The sequence below is a fragment of the Aulonocara sp. 'chitande type north' Nkhata Bay genome, linkage group LG4 (assembly GCF_057382095.1).
Source record: "Aulonocara sp. 'chitande type north' Nkhata Bay isolate Kocher_YH1m ecotype deep benthic linkage group LG4, A_spYH_male_GT1.1, whole genome shotgun sequence".
NCBI classification, from domain to species: Eukaryota; Metazoa; Chordata; class Actinopteri; order Cichliformes; family Cichlidae; genus Aulonocara; species Aulonocara sp. 'chitande type north' Nkhata Bay.
In genome coordinates, this window is record NC_141347.1 from 3,199,249 (window position 1) to 3,222,093 (window position 22,845).

The following is a 22,845-nucleotide window of genomic DNA, read 5'->3' on the forward strand; positions in this document are numbered from 1 at the left end:
AGTAACAGAGGGAGCTTGTTAAAAACTGAATGCTAATTTGGCTTTTTGCATACACAAATTACCATCTCCCTCACAGGCTCTTTGATCGAATAACACTGAATCTCACCACCAGGCGTCGCTGTTGAGACTACAGGGGTTTTTAATGAAAACGCTTTCACAACCGGCCTGATGTAATAGAACTGTTCTTACCTCTAACCAATAACCGCAGGATTTGTTCACAAGTTTAACACTTTTAACTGTGAAGCTCCCTCTTTTAGGAACACATGTAAACCACATACTTGTTTCTTTTTAGCTAACTATGTTAGCAAGTTAGTCTTTACTTTTAGCTAACTATCGCCTTTAGAATGCATGTTTGCCAACCTGAAACTGTTACTGTATCTATTCGTATGTTTCTTGGTTAACCATTCTTTGCTTTAAAGAAAACATCTTAACCATTTACTGGTTTTCCTTAGTAACAGAAATATACTTGAGCTTGCACCGAGTTTTCTCTAACTGCTCATAAACACATTCAACCTGAATTGTAGCTACTGTAGCCATTTCCATATTCATTGCTATTAATGTATCAGCTACCTTTAGCTAATTATACATTTCTTTATTGGAATTAGTAAAAGCAGATTTTGTAACCACTGCCTTTGATTGTATAGCCTTCTTCACATGCTAGCTTTTACATGGCTCACCCAGAAGATGCTCAGCAGACTCCCCTTATAATTAACTGAACAACTGTGTTCTCATCAATATCATTGGTTGACAGTTAGTTTACTACAGGCAAGTAAACAAGTTAAATGTCATTTTCAACATACTACCAAAGTTGCTGGAACAATAAAGAGTGAATGGGTGATTATTCCCAGTGTTGTAAAAGCACACCGCTTGCAGGTTTGACTTTTTTATTAGCATTTTTCTTTCTCTATGTCATATATGGTAAACCTTTGAGTCCTTGCAAAATTAAGTTCCCAGAAATGTACAGCTTTATTTTCTTCAGCAAAGCCTGCCCTTTTCTGCACAACCGACTCATCATATCTCAGAACACAGAGTTCACCATCAAGTCATATCTTAAGCCTCAAAAGCTCTTCATGTGACTGACCGAGCTCTCAGTGGCAAGGTATACTCTGTTCTTATGGATTATAAAAAAAGGGGAACAGTGTGAATACATCATCAGGCCTGGGATGAACAGAGGCGCTTGGCAATGTTATATACAAACAGGAGGTGGGAGTGCAGAGGGGAGGAGAGAGGAGGGGGTATTGGAGACCCCAGCATGGTGTGATGACTGTTCTCCCCTTTTCCTGTGGCATGGTCCCAAGTGGACAGAAGAGCAATTCCCTGTATGGTCCACAAATCCCAGAATGCCTTGTGAGTGAGCGAATGAGCACACTTAGGGTGAAAACGTTAAAGGGAGAGGGTGGCAAAAGTTGTGGTAAGGAAAGAAGGGCTGTTTGATGTCCTGTGGACAACACGGGGTCCATTTTTCACAACAACAGATAAAATTCAAATGTTCGGTTTCAGGGTTGGCTGGAAAATTAAACAGAGCAGGTAGAATTCAGATCTACCTACCAACCAACCCACCTTCACCCTTTTTTACACTCTGAGAACAGATCAAACATTTGTGTGTGTGTGTGTGCGTGTGTGTCTGTTTATAATACATTTATGTATAAGTGCTGTATATGTATTCTTTACTGGTATTTTACAAGATTCCCTGATGGCCAGCGCAGAGAGAAACAGGAACCAAAATAAAAACTAAACAAAAGGGAAAAGGAAAAGAGGCTCATCCAATTTTACATACAGTAAAAATCAGTGGTGGGAGAAAAGAAGAAAGGCGCAGTGCCTGGATTTGTCCATAGGGAGGAGCACTTTGTGTCTGATCAACCCCAATTAGATTGGAAGGAAGAGACAGTGACAGGAGGGGCGGGAGAGCAGAGGGCTGAGGGAGGGCCAGGAGGAGCGGGCAGTCCACCCTGTCAGTTTGCTGTTCTGTTGGGTCATCTTCAGTGGGGCAGCTGGTTGTTTTGCTTGCTGGGTTGTTGAGTGTTTTGTGATCTCCTCATCCTTCTCCCCTCGTCCCTCCCGGGTTGAAGTGAAGCAATCGACAAAGGTCAGACTGGCCCACGTCACTCCAGACAGGAGGACAGATGGTGTCACTCTGAGAAGAACCATAAAGACAAACAAGACAGAAAAAATGATCAACAGACACCAGGATGAGGTTAGTTTATGTTTGCCTTACAGGCAGCAGGACACACCACACTCGGGACCAGGCTAGCTGCTTCTGATTTACAGAGCAGACAGAAACCGCTCTTCTTTTTTCTGTGCTACGTGCTGAACATTGGATTGGGCACGTCGGGTGATGGAGGGATCAGACAGCTACCTACAAGGATTGAGGACGGACACACGCTTTTTAACCTGTCACCTACATACTATTGTGCCAGTGATAAAGTCATTTATAAAACCTCTGGACCTGTTACAGCAGGAGTTGTGCTCAACCTGTCACACACGTGACCCAGTACACAAAAACTCAGCTAAAGATACAGAACCAGAATCCTGGCTGCACAAACACACACAAAAAAACACAATCAAGAACAAGCAGACCTTCAAATATTTTGTAATCTTAACTTCATTGTGTGCAAAAAATCTCTCAAAAATATGTCTGAAAATATCATTTGAACAGCTTCTGATGAATAAACTGCAAATAAACAAAGCACGTTTGTAACCCAGGTCCTTGTTCAGCAAACCTGTACGCCATGAGGAGGAAACCCTGGCTCAGCGCAGCCACACCACCGTGTACCTTCTTCATATATCTCCCTCCAGGAATTTGCTGACATTTGTTATTCTTTATGAGTGCAAGGATCATTATTCTTCATACTGAGACAGTGATTTTTATTCTCTCTGTGATAAATTAAAAAACTGCAGTGAAAAAGTAGCCGGTAATACACACGAGGAATCAACACAACAATAGTTGTAGTCTGCATCGCTGTGTGTTTTCACAATGAGGCAAAACTTTATTTATATAGCACCAAATCACAACAACAGTAGTCTCAAGGTGCTTGAGGTAGAGATTTTCTGCTGAAGCATAAATCTGCAGTTAGTGACACTGGTGACTTTTGCTTTTTCAGCAGTTTTTAATGACAAGTTTAAAAATTTACAATCGTTCTATAAGTGTGTATTTACGTGTTTGTATTATTACTGAACTACAATAACTCAAAGAATGGACTATTTTGACATCGTCGTGTACAAAGTGTTTTGAAATGCATAAATGAAACCTGGTTTTTTGTTCATTTTAGGAAACATAAAAAAAGGAAATCATCAAAAAATATTTGACTTTAGCCGTGTTTTCTCCTGCTGCGTCGCATATCAGTCTGTATTGACTGAAAAACCCGCAAAACATTAATTAATTATTCAATCAATTTTCATCAGCTACCAGAATAATTGATGAAATCATTAAATCCTGGAGAACTATTCACTCAAACGATTCCCAATCTTACCTGTCAAAACACATTTTAAAACCTTTAAATCTCATCTCGTCGTCCATCAGTCCAAAACTCCAAAGAGGCTCAGTTTACAGCGATGAGATGGAGGTGAAGCAGTAAACACTCACACTAAACCGCTAACTACAGGACCTTCAACTCGCTGTGAGTCAATAATGATCATGCTGAAGGCAAACACCACACCCAGACTCACAGTTGGCAGGTGAATACGAGTTATGTGACAGAAAGAGACGGCAGCGGCATCTAACTGAACCCCTGGTTCTGATCTTTAATTCAGTAACAAACAGGCTGACGGAGGTTTTCTATACCTTACAGTAAACAGGTCAGAGTCACCACAAATAAGCTCCGAGGTTTCATTTTTACAGGATTGGTCTTGGCCTCCTTTAAATCTGCAGAGCCAGACACACATTTTACTGATTCATGGATTCCAAATATTTAGAAATTAAAATAAAATTCATACTTTGGAGAGTAACTCACTTTATTGTGTAGTTACTTCATCACTGCTCAAGACTGCTGGAATGAAGTAAAAGCATCTTTCTACAGTGCATGTGAATGATCTCAATCAGACTCACCTTATGTAAGCTTCTTGGCTTTGTTGTAGAGAGAGTCCACCACTTTGCTCATGTTCTGAATGGTCTCTAGTGCCGCCTCGTACGTCTTATCCACCACCGGCTCATCAAACACAATCAGGACGCCTTCACCTTGGTCCAAAATACCTGTGGAGTAGGAAGGAGTGAAAGCAGGAAAGAGCCACAAAACATCATTATTTAAAGAGGAAAACACTCGTACACAGTGATGTATAGAAGACCTGCATCAGGACTGGGACTGTGAGTGAACGTTATAAACCATACTGCACAATTAAATTCTATTTTTAAAAAAGACCTTTGATCAGGGACAATTAATGTTTGAACATAAATAGACAGCCGTCAGCTGATCGGAATATTTGCGGGCTTCTTGTTAAACTTTCGTAAAACTGCTTTAGTTGTTATATATATGCAAACATATGCAAAGGTCAACAGTTATTGAGCTACTCTACCTGTAGCTTAAAATATTGTCCCAAGGACTTTGCTTAAGCAAAGAAAACTTAGTGTATCAGATATCCACTTTATATACCTCGCTCAAGAATCAAAGAACACTTGTAGCATCAAGTCAGTTAAACTTGTGGGACATTGATGTGAAGTAGCAGAGTTTCAGCTGATTAACAGCAACAATGAGACAACATTCAAAACAGGACTGGTTTTACAGCTGGAAGACATTTTATCCTTTCTCATCTTTCACTAGTTTTGCATTTGGCTAAGGTGACCGTCACCACTGGTAGCATGAGGCGATACCTGAACCCTGCACGGGTAGTCCAACTACTCCAGGATGGTAAATGGTAAATGGACTGGTTCTTATATAGCGCTTTTCTTCTCTTCTGAGCACTCAAAGCGCTTTACACAACTTGTGCATTCACCCATTCACACAAGCACATTGTTCTAAGTAGCATTCACCCTCCGATGGATGCGTCGGAGAGAAATTTGGGGTTACTACCTTGCCCAAGGATATTTGGCATGCAGACTAGGGGAAGCCAGGAATCGAACCACCAACCTTCCGATCAGTAGATGACCTGCTCTACCGCCTGAGCTACAGCCACCTCATTGTCAGAAGGTTTGCTGTGTCTCCCAGGACAGTCTCAAGAACATGAGACTGTGGAGGCTGCAGGACACAGACAGTTACTCTGGGAGAGCTGGACAGGGACGTAGAAGATCCTCAACACATCAGCAGGATCAATACCTGCTCCTTTGTGCAAGCAGGAACAGGATGAGCACTGCCAGAGCTTCAAAGTGAACTCCAGCAGCCACAGGTGTGAATTTGTTTGACCAAACAATCAGAAACAGACTTTGTCAGGGTGACCTGAGGGCCCGATATCCTCTAGTTTTCCCTGTGCTCACTGCCCGACACCCTGGACTCCGACTTGCATTTGCTGTAGAACAGCAGAATTGGAAGGTCTGACAATAGCAATCTGTACAGGTGAGAGCAGGTTTACCCTGAACACCTGTGACAGGCGTTAAAGGGTCTGGAGTAGCCATGGAGACGTATCCCGCCTGTAACATCGTTCAGCATGACCAGTTTGGTGGGTCAGTGATGGTCTGGGGAGGCATATCCATGGAGGGACACACATAGTTCTACAGACACCCCGACTGCTGTTAGGCAATAGGATAGAATCCTTGGACCCAGTGTAAGACCCTACTCCCATGCTGGTCCTTGGTTATTGTTGGTGCACGAAAATGCCCAGCCTTATATGGTGAGAGGATGCAGGAAGTTCCTGACAGATAAAGGAATTGATACCACTGACTGGCCTCCATCCTGGCCTGACTTAAATCCAACAGAACACCTCTGGGACATTATGTTCTGGTTACATCTCAGACTGTCCAGGAGCTCAGTGATGCCCTGGTCCAGATCTGGGAGGAGATTCTGCTGGACACCATCCATCATCTACAGTACCATTCTGAGCTACTATTGTGGCATTTTGGCAAAATGGACAAGCCCACTCCATCATTTATTACTTGTGTCTTTGAATTCAGCCCTGTGTAGGTTGATCGTTTTTATTTCCATCAAACCATGTGGCATCCTTTCATTCCTAAGACATTACACCACCCATATCATGTACACAACCCAAGTATTCATTGACAAAAAACGCTCACACGTACCATGAAACTTCGAATCCAAGATCATTTGTGATAATTTCCTCTCCACGTCTCCCTGCAAGACAGACACAGCATGAGTGCAGCGATCACAATATAAACCTTTTGGAAATACTTAAAGCAGGCAACTGGTGCATAATGAAAATGAAATACTAACCAGCAAGAGCAAAACCTTACCTTAGAGAGTTTGATGAGGGAGGAAATGTGTGCTATCTGTCAGAGAAGAGAATACGAGTGCTTATAAACACTAAGCAGTAATCAGCACACTACACAGGTAGCTGTTATTCTATATGAGCCATGTTCATATCTGTCAGAAGTGACTGGAGAGGATTACCTGGACCCTGGAGAATGGCTCGATGACCCTGATGAGGTTCTGCTCCAGCAGGTTATCATACAGCTTGGTCAGGTGGGTGCTGATGATGGGATCATCCCGCAGCTCTGCTTTGTACTCTGTTAGTGCCTGGGGAGGGGAAGTAGAGGGCAAATGACAGGAGGGGGTTCAAATATTATTACAACTGAAAATGTAACCCACACAAACCAGTCTACTAACCACAATGTCAAGGAAAAAGTCATCAAACTCTACATACACTCACCTTTTCAAAGTCTGCCAGCGACCGGTTCTTGCTGGCTTGTGCCACACATTTCAGCGAGTCTGTCTGTGGGAGAGAAAGAGAGGGATGGATAACAGTAGAGTCAACATGACCGAACAGCTTTTACTGACAGATACTGGACACAAAACAACCAAGTGTTCACAAATATACAGTAAATCCTGCAGAAAGCCGTCCATTTGAGGTAAAATGGTTACTGTTGCCACGGCCACCCATTCTCACACAGCATATTATGCAGCTCATGGTGCAAAGTGAAGATCACGTCTCTGCAACTCTACTGGAGGGATGGAACGTCATGCTTCCAAAACACATTCCCTCATTTGCTGTTGTGCAAACGCATCGGTCCAAAACCTCCAACAGGTGTTCAGCTGGGGTGAGATTAAGCAGCAACATGTGGATGCTACAAATACCAGGCTTATTTACATGTGTTTGTGCTACAACCACAAACACGGTTAACTGGGTCACTTCTGGCTCCAAAAGAAAGTAATTCAAAAGCAGACTTAAGCAATGCTAGCCCATCACTAAGGTCGTGTCCAAATTCATGAGGCCTCCTGAGGCCGCATTTGTAGACCGATTACGTCACAGCGACGCGCCGAAGGCTGTCCAAATTCGTAGACTCCTCCGAATGCAGCCGACAAATGCGTCCTCCTTTTCCCCGAATTTGAAGGATGGGTCGGGTGTGTCCTTCGTGGCCTACCATATCCCAGAATTCATAGCGCGGCCCAGCCAAACTCCAGTTTCCAACAATGGCGGCCGCTACTAAGTTTTAAAATTACTCATACTAATCTTTCTGGGTCACAAAATAAACTTTTAACATATTTTCAGGCGAGAAAGTAGTTGTGTAAACATCAAATATCTGCTCGGTTTATCAAGATATCCCATATTTGCAAAAGTGCTTCGACGTTTTCGGAGGCGTCTGCTACCCACCAGCTCGACAGCTAGCCGGGAGCTCGAGGGTTACTGATGCGGCCGAGAACGGCACAACTCCCGGCACATCATTTTCAGATCATCGCGGACTATCGCTGCTCGGGTTAAATGTAATATATAAGTCACTTAGACAACCTAAAAATGTTATTGTTGGGCTTTTTTCAGTGTTTTGTTTGTTTGTGAGTAAATCGGTTTGGCTGAGATTAAAGTTATTAGATTAGATTAAATAAAACTTTATTAATCCCCCAGGTGGGTTCCTCCTTGGTTTTTACACAGCTGACTAAACGTCAAACAGAAAACTGATTAAACAGAAGTATGAGACAGTCGAGAATTTACTCCAGTGTACCGTTATATTTTAGACAGCAAGGAGCAGGCGGCGGAGTTTATTAAACTCCACCAAGACAGCGGGGACGCTAATCAGAAGGCTAGACTGTCCAATTTCACGGCCGTTTACTTCCGGCCTACCCAACCTTCTGAGGACCCGGCCCATGTAGACCGCGAAGGCCGGGTCCTCAGGAGGATGCAGCCCATGAATTTGGACACGACCTTAGTCCATCTTTATCTGGATTACAGGACCATGCACAGAGCAATCCAAAGCTCCACATCCTTTTTGAAGTCTGGCTAGGATAGAAATAACAGTTCCAGGCAAAGTCTATTGTATTTTAAGTAAAATAAAAAGTTGAAACAAAGAGTGATACCTGTCTGCCGGCATACCGCAGAGCTAGCTTGCCGCTAATGAGGGCCTGGACATCTTCTGGCCTGAGGCAGAGAAGCAGATATGTCAGACACAGCATGGCGACCCCTTTGGAAACAGAGTTTTGTATTTCCAGTAGCTGTATTAACCTCTAAAGGCCCCAGTGATGTAGAGCACTTACGCATTGAGCATGATTTTGCAGAGCAGCATGTATTTGAGGGCTGTGATGGCTCGGGGGCTGTCGATGGAGTCGTAGCCCTCGAAGGCCTCGTAGAAGTAGGAGTAAGCCGTCTTCCAGTCTTTCTCCTCCGCTGCATGAATGATCCCTGGAAACACGTGAGCACATACAAATGTCAAGCTGGCAACGCTGCACAGACGCGCATTTTGATTTGTTTCTTGCTTTTACGAAGGGTACCTGACTGCATGTCTAAAGCTGCTTGTAGTTTGGGCGGGCAGTAGATGGCGTTGGCGGTTGTCCTAGCAGACGTGAGGGCTGCGCGGGCCTTGGGCAGGTTACTGAGGGCGTGGTATGTCTTACTCTCCAGCAGCTGAACCTCCACTAGCAGGGCCTTATCATCCATCTTCTTGAGCTCCTGCAGCAACTGGGAGCCTGGAGAAAGAAGACATGCAGTAGAGTCAGATCTCAGCGTGAGATTCTTCTTCAGACAGGCGGAAAACCTGGAGTCCTTAAATAAGGACTAAAACTGTTTTAAAAAATAGTTTTATAGAACACTAATATGTTTTCTGCAAGTTGTACACACAAGGTTTGTCTTGTCAGGCAAATTAAAAACTGAAATGTGAGGAGATTTTCACCCACCAAGCTGCAGAGCCTCCTGGTAGCACTTTGTGTCGAAGTACAGTGAGATGAGTCGAGCCTGAGGAGAGAGGAGAGGTTATTTCTCCCCCTGAATGTAAACCTGAAAAACTGTTAATTTCTGCTGATAAGAACATCCTGGGATATGTAAAGGGTGATGAGCTGGGTTCCTTTGCTGCTCACAATCCAGATTATTGAGATTTAGTTTGTAGCTCTGCTATATGTTATTATTAGGTTCCCATGGGTAAAAAAATAAAGTGCTGTACAAATTAAGTTATTATTATTACTCTCTGGGTGTCTTCCAATCCTGATCCTGGTCTTCTTCCTGTTAAAAGGGAGTTTTTCCTTCTCACTTTTTCTTTCCCACAAGAAAAGACTAGACTATAATAAAAAAGGGAACTAAACACATCCGCCTGTTCACAGAGCGTTACTGCTCGCCCAAATAAACGTGAAAGGTAAAGACCTGGCCACTGAACAAAGTGATCAGTGCAGTTGAGGCATAACGGCAGCACATCTCACCTCTAGCGCCTGTCTGAGGAAGGTCCTCTTCTCAGCCTTGGCCCACTCTATGCATTCAAGGCAGAGCTCTACCTCCTGACCCGTGGCAGCCTCCATGTCCAGGAACAGGTCCAGCAGGGAGCGGACCAGCCGGGCTGCCTTGGCCTTGGAGATGGAGTTGAGGAAGGGCCGGACATATTTTAGCAGCCCCCCGAGCTCTGAGAAGAGGATAAATAGAAAAAAATTATTTATCTGGGCAAATAAAAACAAACTGCAATTTCAGAAAAAGGCAACTTCAAACTGTTTTCTCAGTAATGGAGGAAAAAGCTAAGTCTGTTACTTTTAGATTTCAATAAAGCCACATGTCTTATGATTCATCTGTAAGTCACAAACCTCAATGTTTTCTGTCTTTGGACTCAACCGACAACTTAAAAGAATGGCCTGTGTCATTCACTGCTGCCAATAAAAATACAAACTCGATCCTTTAAAGTCCTCAGCAGTTGTCAGCATTCAGGTCTTTCAGGTCATTCAACATCGGACACCTACACCCAGGCGACCCAGCAAAGGTTGATCAGACCCCAGCCTGCATCCCAGCAGCAGCCACCCATGGATCAGTCCTCTTTATCCACAGCCACCTTGTGGCCTTCTCTGTGGCTTCACCTACAGACCAGAAGGCGCTCTTCCTAGCCACTCCTGTTAGGCCCAGTTGGTTTAGGACTTTGCAGAGTGAGCACCCTGCAAAGCCTCTGCAGCCCACCTCTCTACTAGCTCCTGGCACGTTTCCTTTCATTTGCCTCTTCCATATGTTCTTCCCTGGATCAGTCATGGCAGATTTCATGGCAAAAATCAGTCACCTTATGTTGACCTCATTGTGAAAACGTCATGGAGTTAATGACAGATGTGAAGGAGATTTTAGGTTCTCCTTAAAGGCTTTAGACAAAGAAAGCCTCACAGGGGACAGTGAATTTTGATGTTGTGGGTCTGAAGTGTTCAAACTACTTTGTCCCAATGTCGAACTACAAAAAGCACAGTTTCAATGCCTATATTATCATAGTCGGTGTTTTATTCTGGTTACACAAACAAGGAAACTCAAACATACCACTTCATTAGCAGTCAAATCAAACAGCTGTATTAAGAAATGCTGCTCACGTAATCTCTTTTCTGCTACCATTAGCCACATGAACTTTTTTCTTATAAAGGCTTTCATTATCTCAGCAGTCAGTTAATTAATGATCACCCTAAAACATGGCAAAAATTTCACTTTTATCGTTTCAAATGAAGTTTCTTTCAGTTGCTGCGTCCACAGCAGCTGGATCTACATCCTTGACGTGATTTTCTTCCCACTTCCTGACACAACCCTCGCAGGTATTTATAACTCCTCCTGGTCTCGAACCCAGGACCTGTCATGTGTTAGATGAATGTAAACATTTACACTACAGAGCCCACCACCATCATATTTAATACAATACCAAACAATTTCATAGCAAGCTGATTTCACGAAGGTTCAGAATTCAGCTGTGGGTGTTCAAGACACAGGCCTGTCAGTATACTAGGAAGTGACAGAACTCATTGACATGATAGTCTTCGTCACTTATATATTATACTTCTGCATCAGATCTACATCACAGCTTACATTAAAATTCGAACCCAATTGTTTCCCGCAGAAGCCTAAATCAAGCTTCAGTAGTGTTGCCTATTTGCTTCCCTGAACAGCGAGTTTTATCAAACCTAGCTGTGACCTGTGTGACACCATTATGTCCAGAGATCTGGCATCTGCCCATGTCAGCCGGGAAGCCTGTAAACATGTTGGTCATTCCAGTCCTGCTCACACTGAGAGGGCAAAAATATAATTTTTCATCCAGTCTCTTTGCCTTTCAGTGGTCCAGTGAATCCATAACTAAAGGGGGTAATGAAGGAAGCAATGAAACACCTTTCCTAACTTCTGGTTCACTTCATTCACTCACTTATGAACCTTTCTTAGCAAACCTGATGATTCAACCAAACCCCTAGACCAGAACAAACTCCTAGGACACACAACAATCGTACTTGATCAGGTTTTTCAGGAGTTTGCTCAAAGGTTTCATCAAGACGCCCAAACAAGAGTTGGTTAAAGTTGGTTTCCTATTGGTCTAGCTGCTCAACATTCACAACGTATGTAAACAAATCATAAACAGTGTGTTAAAAATCAGGACACTGCGTTGTGTTTACCTGCGGCCTGTCCCGTCTTCGCCAGCAGCCCCCCCAGCTCCAGGATGCTCTGTTCTTTGACACGCACCGCCTCCTCATCGCTGTCCTGGACGTCCCGCTTCACTACAACACACATAATGATGATGTCATCTGATCCGTGTTAACGTGAATCACCGCGATATACAAACAGTGAAAATGCAGATGTCCCATTACCACTCCGTCTCTTAACGCTACAAGATATAGCTATCATGAGCGGAATGAGGTGGGTGGCGAGCAGCCAAGAGGCTCCAGACGCTGCGAAATACCGGAGCTGTCACAGTGAAACAATAAACGGCATTGGCGACTAAACCGCTAAGCCTTTACAAACGACAGAAAGAATCACAACCCCGCACTGACATGCGTTATGATTAAGACGGTGATATTAGGCAACAAACTCATTTTCACTTAAGTTTCTTTGTCGGCCTGTCATCTGACTAGACAAGGGATAGCTGCTAACAACGCTGGCTGCTAGCTAACATTAACTAGCCAGCTGTCACCCAAGTCACTGTCAAATGAATGAGCGGGGTAGCTAACATTAGCTTGTCTAATAAGCTAGCCGGTATATTGCTAGCCGGCTAGCCCGCTGCTGCTGACTCACTGTGCAAAGCAGTCGGCAAAAAGACACGGGCAGCACTGAGCTAGCTAGCTCGCGTTAGCTTAGCCGCTACCTAGCGAGCAAAGAGCAAGCCTGGCTAACTGAGCTGCTCCAGGACTGATGGAGCAAAGTAAAAGGCTCTGTGTCTACTCGTGAAATAACTTTCTCTCTAGCGCCACGTTTTGCGGAATATATTTACCTATTGAATGTAAGATATCAATAGAGGCATTCCGGTCTGTTCCAAGAAGAGACTGTGCTCTCTGAAACTCAGCCACTGCCGCGGCTGCCATCTTTCCTCTGCCTGCCTCCGCTCCACTTGGCTGGTGGTTTTCCGGTCAGGTCGTTCACAGGGTTGGAACAATGTCTCCCTCTACAGGTCGCGCCCAGTACTACGCTGGGAAACGGCGCTTGGAAAAGTTTCACGGCATATTAAGCTCTAACAGCAATGCACAGCATTAACTGTCTCATTTGTTAATTATGTTTTAACAATTTTTAACATACATGTTTCCTCCAGTCATTAATGCAGAGCGTTAATGACTGGGGCTGCAGAGCCTCAACGAGGCCATTTCTGTGACAAGTTTTTATAAAAATGCTGAGGAATGGGTTTTTACGCAGCAAGGGAAAGACTGTATATTAAAGATGGACACATATTCCAGTTTTCAAACCAATGCGACGGGGCTTTAAACCCCTTTCTCTTGTGCAAAAAACACATCACGTGTTACAGTAGTGTCCTCAATAAACACTTTGCTGATGGGCTCAATTTTCAGTTTTAACTCATACTGAACACAGCATGGTTTATATGTTCTAAATGATGGTACCGTGCAGTGCACTCATTTACACAAAAAACTACACCACTCAGGTTTTACAAAGGGACTTTCCAAACCAGGGAGTTAGCAGAATGTAGCTACATCCTTTACATACAGTAAAGGTGCAAATATTAACTTTTTCCCCATAAAGACAACATTTAACTGCTTCCACTTTACCCTTAACGGTGAGTTTTGCCATCTGAGTATATCAATAAAGACGTGATTTGACCATTAGAATCGTTTCTGGGTTTTTCCAGTGGTAGCTGTATATGCAGAGACCAGTTTGACTAACTTCTGATTTAAAACCAGTCATTTTGTTCTACAAGCATGAAAGAAAAAAAAGTAAAACTCAAGCACGATTATTGTTTAGAAAACCAACACTGTTTCTGTTTTGCTCCTAGTTTTTGGTGAAGTTTAGCAGTGACAGCTTTGCCATTTATGATATGCTGTGTAAACTCAGACAAGCGTAATAATGTTAAACTGTCTAAATTGTATATATTGTGTATATTTTTTGTTTTATTCTTGAGTTTATTTTCATCATGACTGAGATAAAGTGAGAAAATCAGAGCTCGACTCTACCGAGCTAAAAAAGGAAAGAAAAGAAACGTCATCATCCGTTTAATATACAAAATTGCCTTTATTTAATAAAATATACAAAGAGCACAAAAAACTCAAAATCAAATCTCACGAGTGGAGTCACTCATGACAGCCGTCTGCGTTCACAGGACGATGGATAGGTAGTCACAAACCTAAAGTGAGAGTAAACGAGAACATCTGGATGTTTTAGACCGACAGCACCTCAAACTCTGAGACGTTAATGACACTTGACGTGCGAGCTGTGTGGATGAACGGGCACCATACCTTGCAGCTTATCATGAGGTTGGGAGAGCCTTCTATGTTAGGAGCTACAGAGAACACCGGGTTGTGGAGACAGTCTTCCATGTGCTCCGACACCCTGGACTCCAGAAGATGCTGCAGGACATCAGGAGTGATGCTCTGCTTCTAAGGACAATGCAGACATTTCATCATGTTTCCACTTTCTCTCCTCCTCCTTTACCTTCACAGGCTTTCAGCATATTTTAGCCACGTACACTATTTTTATTTTATTCAAATCAAGACAGTCCGTACAGTCATTCTAATAAGAAAGTTTTCAAATAAAACATCTGGTCCTCAGCAGGTTTGCCAAGTCTCTAAAAAGAACACAGTAGCTCAGCTTAGGTCTGGAAGGCTGCATATGAAGGAACTACAAGGAAAACCAAAAGAACAAATTCCTTTTAATACTACAAGTGGAGATGTTTGGCCATAACAGCTGTGAAGCACAGTGGAGGAGGGGTCATGATTTGGGCGCCTTGCAGTAACAGAGTCACACATCTGAAGAGTCAAATGTGAGGACATTAGTCCAACAGTTACAGCTGGGCTGAAACTAGATCATGCAACAGGACAATGATCCAAGAACAGCAACAACAACAGAAGGGCTCAGAAGAAGAAAAAATACTGAAATGTTGTGGTAGAAACTTAAGAGCAAAATTCTGGTGGTAATACAGGAAATGATGGCTTCAGGTTATTGCAGCTAAAGGTGCTTTTGCAAGGTTCTGTAGTTGTATTTAGATCATTTTAAAAGCTTAGTTTTTATAATGGCCTGTTCTTTTTCATGCAACCATAATTGTTGTGGTTAGGATGAACAGGCTAGGGAATACACTGTGAAGGAATCTCCTCACTAAGGCAATCGAGCTGACACAGCACTGTGTGCCCGTACACACAGAGAGGAGCAGGTTGTCACTTTTGGGGCATTTTAGCCTAAATCTAAACTCGGGACAGACGGCTGCTGGGACAGGGGAAGAACACACAGGCCTACGAAACTGTGTCAAATTATTAAGGAGGAGAACAAAGACTGAATTTACGATGCAAACTGACAGAAATAAGGCTATCATGGACAATAACAGAGTGCCAACCAGCTATGATTTCTAAAGTTAGTGAAGCCTTCATAATGAGTTGTTTTTTTTAATAGATTAGAGTTCAGCAGACAAACCTTAGTGTTGATATAAACTCCACAGGGGCAGGAGATAAAGAAGCTGTTGAGGTTCAAGTTGTTCCTGTAAGATTAAGAAGCAAGCTCAGGTTGACTGACAGGATCGCATGCCAAAAATTCTGAATTTCATGTCAGTGTTTCATGACACACTCGGTGTGAAATGGCCTTCAGATTCTATTTGTGACAAAGAAGAAAGTGTGCGTGCGACCGCTCTGACAGAAAACATTTTAAGGCAAGTCGACCGCTTTAAATCCCAGTTAGAAATCGCGAAATGAGAAACAACCAATTGTTGCTGTCACGTGTTTAAAGCGATTGATTTCCAAACTCACGTGTGACATATGGGGCAAATAATACGCATCTCATCCATTCCTTCCACGACAGATGATATGTACTGCTGCTCAAACAGCTGGTTCTTCTCGTACTCTTCAATAATGGACATCTCTGCAGCACAGAGAAACACAGAGGCTCAGAATCAACAGGATCACACAGGCTGGATCTCCACTGAAAATACCCGTGTTACCTTCAGACATGAGCTCCTGCTGGATTTCCTCAAGCACCGCCAGTTCATCGTACTCCCTCATTACACCCAACATCTGTAAAGAAAAGTGTCAGACCAGTTCTCCTTCAGATTACACCAACTAAGCTCTCGTCTGCTCTCAGTGATTGTAATCAAGCCTTTACATGCAGCACAGTGTGAACGCCAAAGCAGTTTTCACATTATAAAGATTTGTATCTAAATTAACAGCTAAAAATGACCAAATAATGAGAGACAAACGAAATCCAAACACAGAAGACATTCCTAATAAGAAATGAGGATATGCTGGGAGAGACAGACCTCTGCCATGCCCGCAGGTCCCCACAGTGAGGGCAGTCTCTGGTCCTCGGACTGCAGCGCGCTCCACTCCTCCTCCATCACCTCCTGGACGATGATGGAGGCCCCGGAGCTGCTACACTGCTGGCTCTCCCCCATTTGCCGGTATTTCTCCAGCAGCCTGGCCCGACTGTTTTTTAGCCTGTCTACACAGCGCTTAAAAGCACAAGAAAATATCGCACTGCAGCGTTAGAGTCATAGCCTGAAAAAGTTAGCAACACGCTAGCTAACTAGCTCTCCGACACCTTGCAATACCTTGCGATATGTTTCTCTCCATGGCGGAGTCGTTCCTTTATAAAGTGAGCGGTGCCTGTGCAGAGCGTCCATCAACCGTCTGTGGAGGATGTCCGTTTACAATTGCTCTTTGAAACAACCGGCTAAAGTTGGAGAAGACTTCAAAATCAAAACATTCCGGCTTTACGCCCCGCCACCCGGAAGTTGACGTGTACTGGACCGGATTGCATGATGGGTTATGTCGTTTTTGACTGAAAAATACTAAAACAATAGATAAATAAATAATAAAATAAATAAAATAAAAGTCCTGTCAGCTTTAAAGAATTGAAATAATATGGGTAATGAATAATTGGATTCCCCACATTACTCATATCAGAGGCAAAATATCGAAGTCTCTATAAGGTCAAGGATCTCATAAATCAAACATCATTATATACTCTCTATTGTTCTATTATACATGACATACTGTGTGGAAGTGTGGGGAAACACGTATAAGACACACACTTATCCAATATACATTCTGCAAAAAAGAGCAATAAGGATAATAAATAAAGCTACTTCAAGGGAACCATCAAATCCACTTTTTATCAAATTAAATATTCTCAAATTTAAAGTGCAAACAATGTATAAAGCAGCAAATAAATCTTTTCCCCACAACATTCAGAACTTGTTCCAAATAAGACCAAATACTCATGACCTGAGAGGAATCCTTGTGTTCAGCAGGGCAGTAGTAAGGACAAATGTAAAATATCAGAGCATTACAGTCAGAGGAGTTAGTGTGTGGAACACCTGTACAGATGAAATCAAGACAAGTACATCAATACAAAAATTCACATGATTGTTCAAAAATAATAAATTGCATGAATATAAGAAATCTTCCTCTCAGTGACTGAGTTGTCTCATTGTGTCCTCATTTTTTTGTTTTATATAGATCAAGGCCTGAGTAACCCAACCTTAAGTGTTCATTAAGGTGTTTGTCACATAGATATAAAACAAGCTCAGAGATTAAGCGGGTGTTATAGACAGGGTGATTCGTTTATGTAAAAATGTAGTTTGTTGTTGTTCTGGTTTACGTGCTGAAAATGGTTTTTATTTGTGTATGTTCAATGTGTTAGACTTGTACATAGTTAACCATATATGATCAAATAATGTTGAATCCTGGATATGGATTTGTAAGCAATGAAATTTGAAATAAGGGGGTAGGAACAAGAAAAGTGTAAACTTCATCTACTCCTTTTCGAGCATACGCATTCTGTAGACAAAGATATATTCATGAAAACTTGATGATTTTTAAGTTTTGTTTTTTGTTTTTTTCTGTTGTTATTTCAATTATATTTGCATGTTCGAAATAAATTATATCTATATCTATTATATCTATAGATTAGACACGAGTGTATTAAAATTTATGAAAGTCAAACTGATTTTACTTCATGGACCACGCAAATCCCACTTTAATCTTCTATCAGCATAAAGAGGTTTAATTGCATATTTAAGCCCTGAGATACATTAAAATAATAAGAAGTATAATTTCTACAGAGCATCTCAATGTTTCTACATGATAAAGAAACTGTACGGAAATAAACGTGTCAAATTTTAGAAAAACTTCTGGAAGGTGTAGCTCAGTGACTCGCCTCTAAAATTGAATTGGGGGGGGGGGGGGGGTTAAGTCACTGTGAAAAAGTGAAAAAACAGGAACTTTCCTCTTTCGTGTATTTTTTTAAATCTATTTCCTGATTACTTTGGTGTAACATTAGTAAAAAATAAATAAATAAATAAAGCTGTAAAACTTAAACAGTTAAAAGTCCAAAAATGTAATTTTTCCTCCTTCATGTTTTCCAATGCAGCAGGGCCAGAATGGAGCTTTTGCCGGGCCAATTATGGCACCCAGGGCTTATGTTTGACACCCTTGCTTTAAAGATTTCTAAACTGTGTCCAAACCACCATTTATGGGATAGATGTTATGAGAGAAAACACCAAAAAACGAATATAAAGACATGTTTTTACTGTAGTAAGAAACTGACGATATTTCAGAGGTTTTATTGGAGGGGTGCTTTGACCCTTTAAGATACTATACCACAAACAAAATTAATAAATTACACCTGAAATAATAAATAATAATAACAATAATAAGTTAAATATAATATTTCTAATTCAACAAAGCAAAACAATCAAATGTTAAAATTGTTAAAAGCTTTCCTGATCTGTTATACAGTAATGCATATACTATTATATATTGTACATATATTTATTAGTCTTAGATTCAGCCATTCTTATATTTTGCTTGTTTTATGTTATTGTATTTTTGCACAACTCTGTTGCTTGTGAAGCTCGCACACAAGAATTTCACTCACATGTACTGCACCAGTGTACCTGCACATGTGATGTGACAATAAAAGTGATTTGATTTATTCAGCTGTTGACACACAGTCTTGTGTCATCCTCAGTCTCCTACACTCATTTAAATCCTAAAATTACTTCTGCTCATTGCCAGGTTAACTACGGGGCCACAGGAAAGGAAAAAAGATGTCGCTGGGCCAACTGGGAACCAACCAGGATGCAGAAATGTATCTGGCAACAGTTTGGTAATTTAAAAAAGTTTTGTTCACTGAACAAACTGTAATTAAAGACAATTGTAAGTTGTAACCTTAGTGGAATAAGCTGAGGGTTATACCACAAGACACAGGACAAAGGACCAGGGAGAGTTGACACAATGGTGCAAGAGGTGAGCCTGAATACTGCTTTGTTTCGGCATCCTGAATGCATCATGCCACAAAGCATAAGCTCAACAGCAACGCACTGATTGCTGATCAATACTGTATCCCCACTGTGCTTCATTGTACCTTTAAGAATATTGAAAATCATTAAGCATCTGATCCATAAATCTGAATATTGATTTATTTGTCATATATTCATACAGTCACCCATCAGCTGTGCTTTACTGTGTATCTTATTCTTTGCAGGATTTAGATAAAGCTTCCTCTTTAAGAAGCTTTACAAAAGTCCCTCCTCGTGTCCCACTCAGTGGCCTCTGTTGCCCGTGGGTAGAGCTGTATTTGGGAAGAGAGCCATTCAGATAAATCCATTTTCCAGCTCACTGCCTTTTTACGGAGTCTGGATCATGGATGAAAAAGTGTTACTGCTGTTGGAAAACAGCTGTACAGGCTGATTTTACACTGACTTTCATCTGGAGAGAGACTGCGGGAAGCATCGGGTTTTGGTGTCTGCTGCAGAGTGTCAGGGAAGTGGCTGCAAAAGGGTTTGTGATTTTCCTCCTGATCAGTGCTGGTTGTCATTTTTTTTTTTTTCTTTTTGCCTGTCCCGTTTGGCTCTTTTGCATCAGAATTATTGTCTAAAGGCAAAGAAAGATGCCCAACGGATTTACTTTACCAAACTGACCATCCCAGCCTTGCCATAATGGTCCATTTGATTCACCTTTTATTGTTTATTTTATTTTCACTTACTGAATACGGGACAGACTTGACTGGGGGAAAGAAGGGGAGAAAGAAAGAGGGAAAGAGAAACAGCTGAGAAGAGGGACGGAGGAGAAGGGCAAAAAACAAAAACCAACAGAATGAGCAGAGAAAAAAAAGAAGAAAAAAAATGCATATATCAATCACCTGGATCACCTGCTGAGAAAGAAAAAAGAAAGCAAGCAGAAGAGAACAAGAGTAATAGAATAAACAGCATCACAATGATATATGGGAATATGACAGTAAATACTAAATGTTAAACATTATTGTGCAGCACATAAGATCAACAGAACACAGTGTGCTTTGAGGTAGGAGCCAAAAAGGGTGTAGTTTGTGGGTGTGATCACCCGTGTGTACACCTGTGAGCATGGACGCGCTTGTTTTTTGTTTTTTAAAAGGTTCCTTCATGTAATAATCTGCTAGAGGGTGTGGGGGGGCCACAGCCCCGTCCTCCAGGGCGTGAAGCAGGTGTGGAGGAGATCAAAACTCCAGACATCCAGAGGCCCCCAGAACACAAGAGACCAAGGAAGACCAACAGAGGGGCAGCTGCGCCACTGTCCCGGAAAGAGCTGAGGAGAGTCCCAGATGAGGGCTCACTCAGCAGCCGCGGAGCAGAAGTTGCAGTGACGCGCCCGTGAGCTCCGCCGGCAGCCAGCTGCGCCTGAGTGACCGAGCCCCAGGCCGAGAGGCACCCCACCTCCGAAGTGGCCCGAGTGAGCCCCAGGCTCCAGGCCCCGATAAGCGGCCGCCAAGGAGTGAGCCGGTGTGTACCTGGACGCCCATCCCCGGACACAAAGAACCACCAACGCACCGATGTCTGAGGGGGTCCGCCACTGGCAGGGGAAGTGGTGGTAGGGGGAGATAGGCCTCCAAACCTTGGAGGGCCTGAGATGTCCCCAGAGAGGTGGCGCCTGACACCCAACCTGACATATAGACACAGACATACAGGCACACACAGATACAAACATCCATTCCCACCCTCATGCTCTCATATGCACTTACTCCACACTCAACCAACGTGGAGACAGACATAAAGAGACGCTGTACACACGATCACACTCCCCAAGCGTACTCTACAAACCGGGTCTAGGTGCCCCCGCCCCTGGAGGGGGGAACTGCACCCAGACCCAGGTGGTGTTTCCCTTTTCCCTGCGGTGGGGGGAGGCAGACCGCCCCGACTCCGCAGCAGCAGGAAGGCTCCACACTCCAGACCGCAGTCGGACGGCCAACTCCTCCTCCTAGTCCTAGCCCCCCTGCTCCAGCAGGTCGCAGAGAATGGGGGTGAGAGAAGACTCCAAACCTCCCTCCACCCGCTCATTGTAATGTTGATGCATGTGTGTTCTAAGGTGCATTTAAAACCCAGGAGGGCATGGAGCTACCTGCCAGAGAGCAGCAGGTAAGCGCATGGTCCCTCCTGCTAGCCCTCAATGTCTACGTGTATTTAAAATTGAGAGGTGGGCAACGATGCCAGGGGTGAGGTGTACACCCTGATGGTAACTTGGACTCCGTGTATTGTGCCCACCCCCAAGATCCTATATGTATGTGTAATGAGAGTGTGAGTAATGTGAATGTCTAAGTTGTGGGATAAAATTGAGGCAGAGGCAGCCAGAAGGGGACAGAGGGGGGGGTAGCCTCCTCTGCACCCTGGTGACATACCCCTACTCCAAGGCCCTGCATGTGTGGGTGGTTGTGGTGGAGCGGGAAGAGGGAGGCAGCTGGAGATGGGGAGGGAAGGAAGGGAGGGGCAAGTGACCCCTCCCTGGGGCCAGCTCCCCCACTGACCCCAGTAGGCACCCCCATACTCCGCGACCCGCCAGGGAAAGGGGGCCCAGGCCCATCCAGACCGGGCCCAGTGCAGCAGCGCCGCCCGGCCCCACAGAGCCCGGGACAGTCCACCCAACCCCACCACAGAGAAAACTGCACCCACCCCACCATCCACTCATCTTCCAGACTACATAAGACAATAAACACCCAGGCTGAGATCTTCCTCCACCTCTCCTGTATCTCCCCCTCCTGTAGAGAGAGCTCCTGAGGAGAGGAAAGCTCCTGCAAGATGTGACAATCTCCCCCACCAGTTGAAGAGCCCCCCAGGTGGCACCCTGCTCCAGGGCTGGGCCCCCATGCACCCACCCGCCCACAACCCCGGCAACACACCAACCAGGACCCAAGCCCCCGAGGCCCGGTCCGGGTCCCAGCCCAGAGACGGAGCGCCCCCAGAACCTCACGCCCATCCCGGACCCACCCAGGGGCAGCCAGGCTACCAGGTCAGTAACCCACGTCCGTCAGCACAGACCCTCCCCTAGCCCCGCTGCACGCAGCCGCGAGGAAACAGTCACCTGAGAGCCAACAGAGCCCCTAACCGGACATGACCGCTACCCCGGGTTGAGCCCCCCAAGGAAGATGCCTCCGGGGAACCCCCCGACACCCTAAGCCTGTCCCTACCCCCACACCAATCACAACAGTGAAGGCGGGACCAAACTATGACCCCCCACCCCCACTAGGTGATGGAGCCGATCAAAGGAGCCCAGAGCAATTGATCTGATGTGGTGGCAGAGGCTGTATCAAGACTAATGTAATCTAATAGATAATTTCTATATTGGTTAGAATTAAGATTATTTTTATTTTTCCAGTTCATGAGGACTGTTTTCTTGGCTATGCATAGGGCAGTGAAAACCATATGGGCGATATTCTTTTCTGAAGTGACATTATCTAAGCTGCCCAACAAACACACTAAGGGGGAAGTTGGAATGTTACATTTCAGACACTTTGATAAGTCTTCACATATCTCGCGCCAAAACTTCTGAACTGGTGGACAGAACCAAAGAGCGTGGATATAATTGTCCGGTGAATTGGTTTGGCAGTGTGAGCAGTTGTTGGTAGACGTAAAGCCCATCTTGAACATCCGATGACCTGTAT

General features: G+C 43.8%; 2 protein-coding genes across 3 annotated transcripts; both read right to left on the minus strand.

The window, feature by feature from the left end:
- Positions 1–867: 867 nt before the first annotated feature.
- LOC147331749 (26S proteasome non-ATPase regulatory subunit 11A) lies at positions 868–12,877 on the minus strand. The gene is made up of 13 exons (XM_086287954.1): positions 12,719–12,877; positions 11,907–12,008; positions 9,720–9,916; positions 9,204–9,261; positions 8,802–8,996; positions 8,568–8,712; positions 8,391–8,451; positions 6,751–6,813; positions 6,492–6,617; positions 6,335–6,370; positions 6,164–6,215; positions 4,046–4,189; positions 868–2,134 (listed from the first exon to the last, which is right to left on the minus strand). Exons 1-12 carry the CDS (start codon positions 12,807–12,809, stop codon positions 4,047–4,049), a joined length of 1,269 nt encoding a protein of 422 aa, XP_086144080.1. The 5' UTR covers positions 12,810–12,877; the 3' UTR covers positions 868–2,134; position 4,046.
- A 1,065-nt stretch (positions 12,878–13,942) lies between these two features.
- On the minus strand, positions 13,943–16,799 carry rpain (RPA interacting protein). 2 transcript variants are annotated; one of them, XM_086290510.1, is made up of 7 exons: positions 16,481–16,799; positions 16,190–16,381; positions 15,875–15,947; positions 15,684–15,795; positions 15,355–15,418; positions 14,187–14,324; positions 13,943–14,074 (listed from the first exon to the last, which is right to left on the minus strand). In XM_086290510.1, exons 1-7 carry the CDS (start codon positions 16,550–16,552, stop codon positions 14,045–14,047), a joined length of 681 nt encoding a protein of 226 aa, XP_086146636.1. In that variant the 5' UTR covers positions 16,553–16,799; the 3' UTR covers positions 13,943–14,044. The 2 variants fall into 2 exon arrangements, with proteins under 2 accessions (XP_086146636.1, XP_086146635.1); XM_086290509.1 differs by having other exon boundaries at positions 14,187–14,327; positions 16,481–16,786.
- Between the last annotated feature and the right edge of the window lie 6,046 nt (positions 16,800–22,845).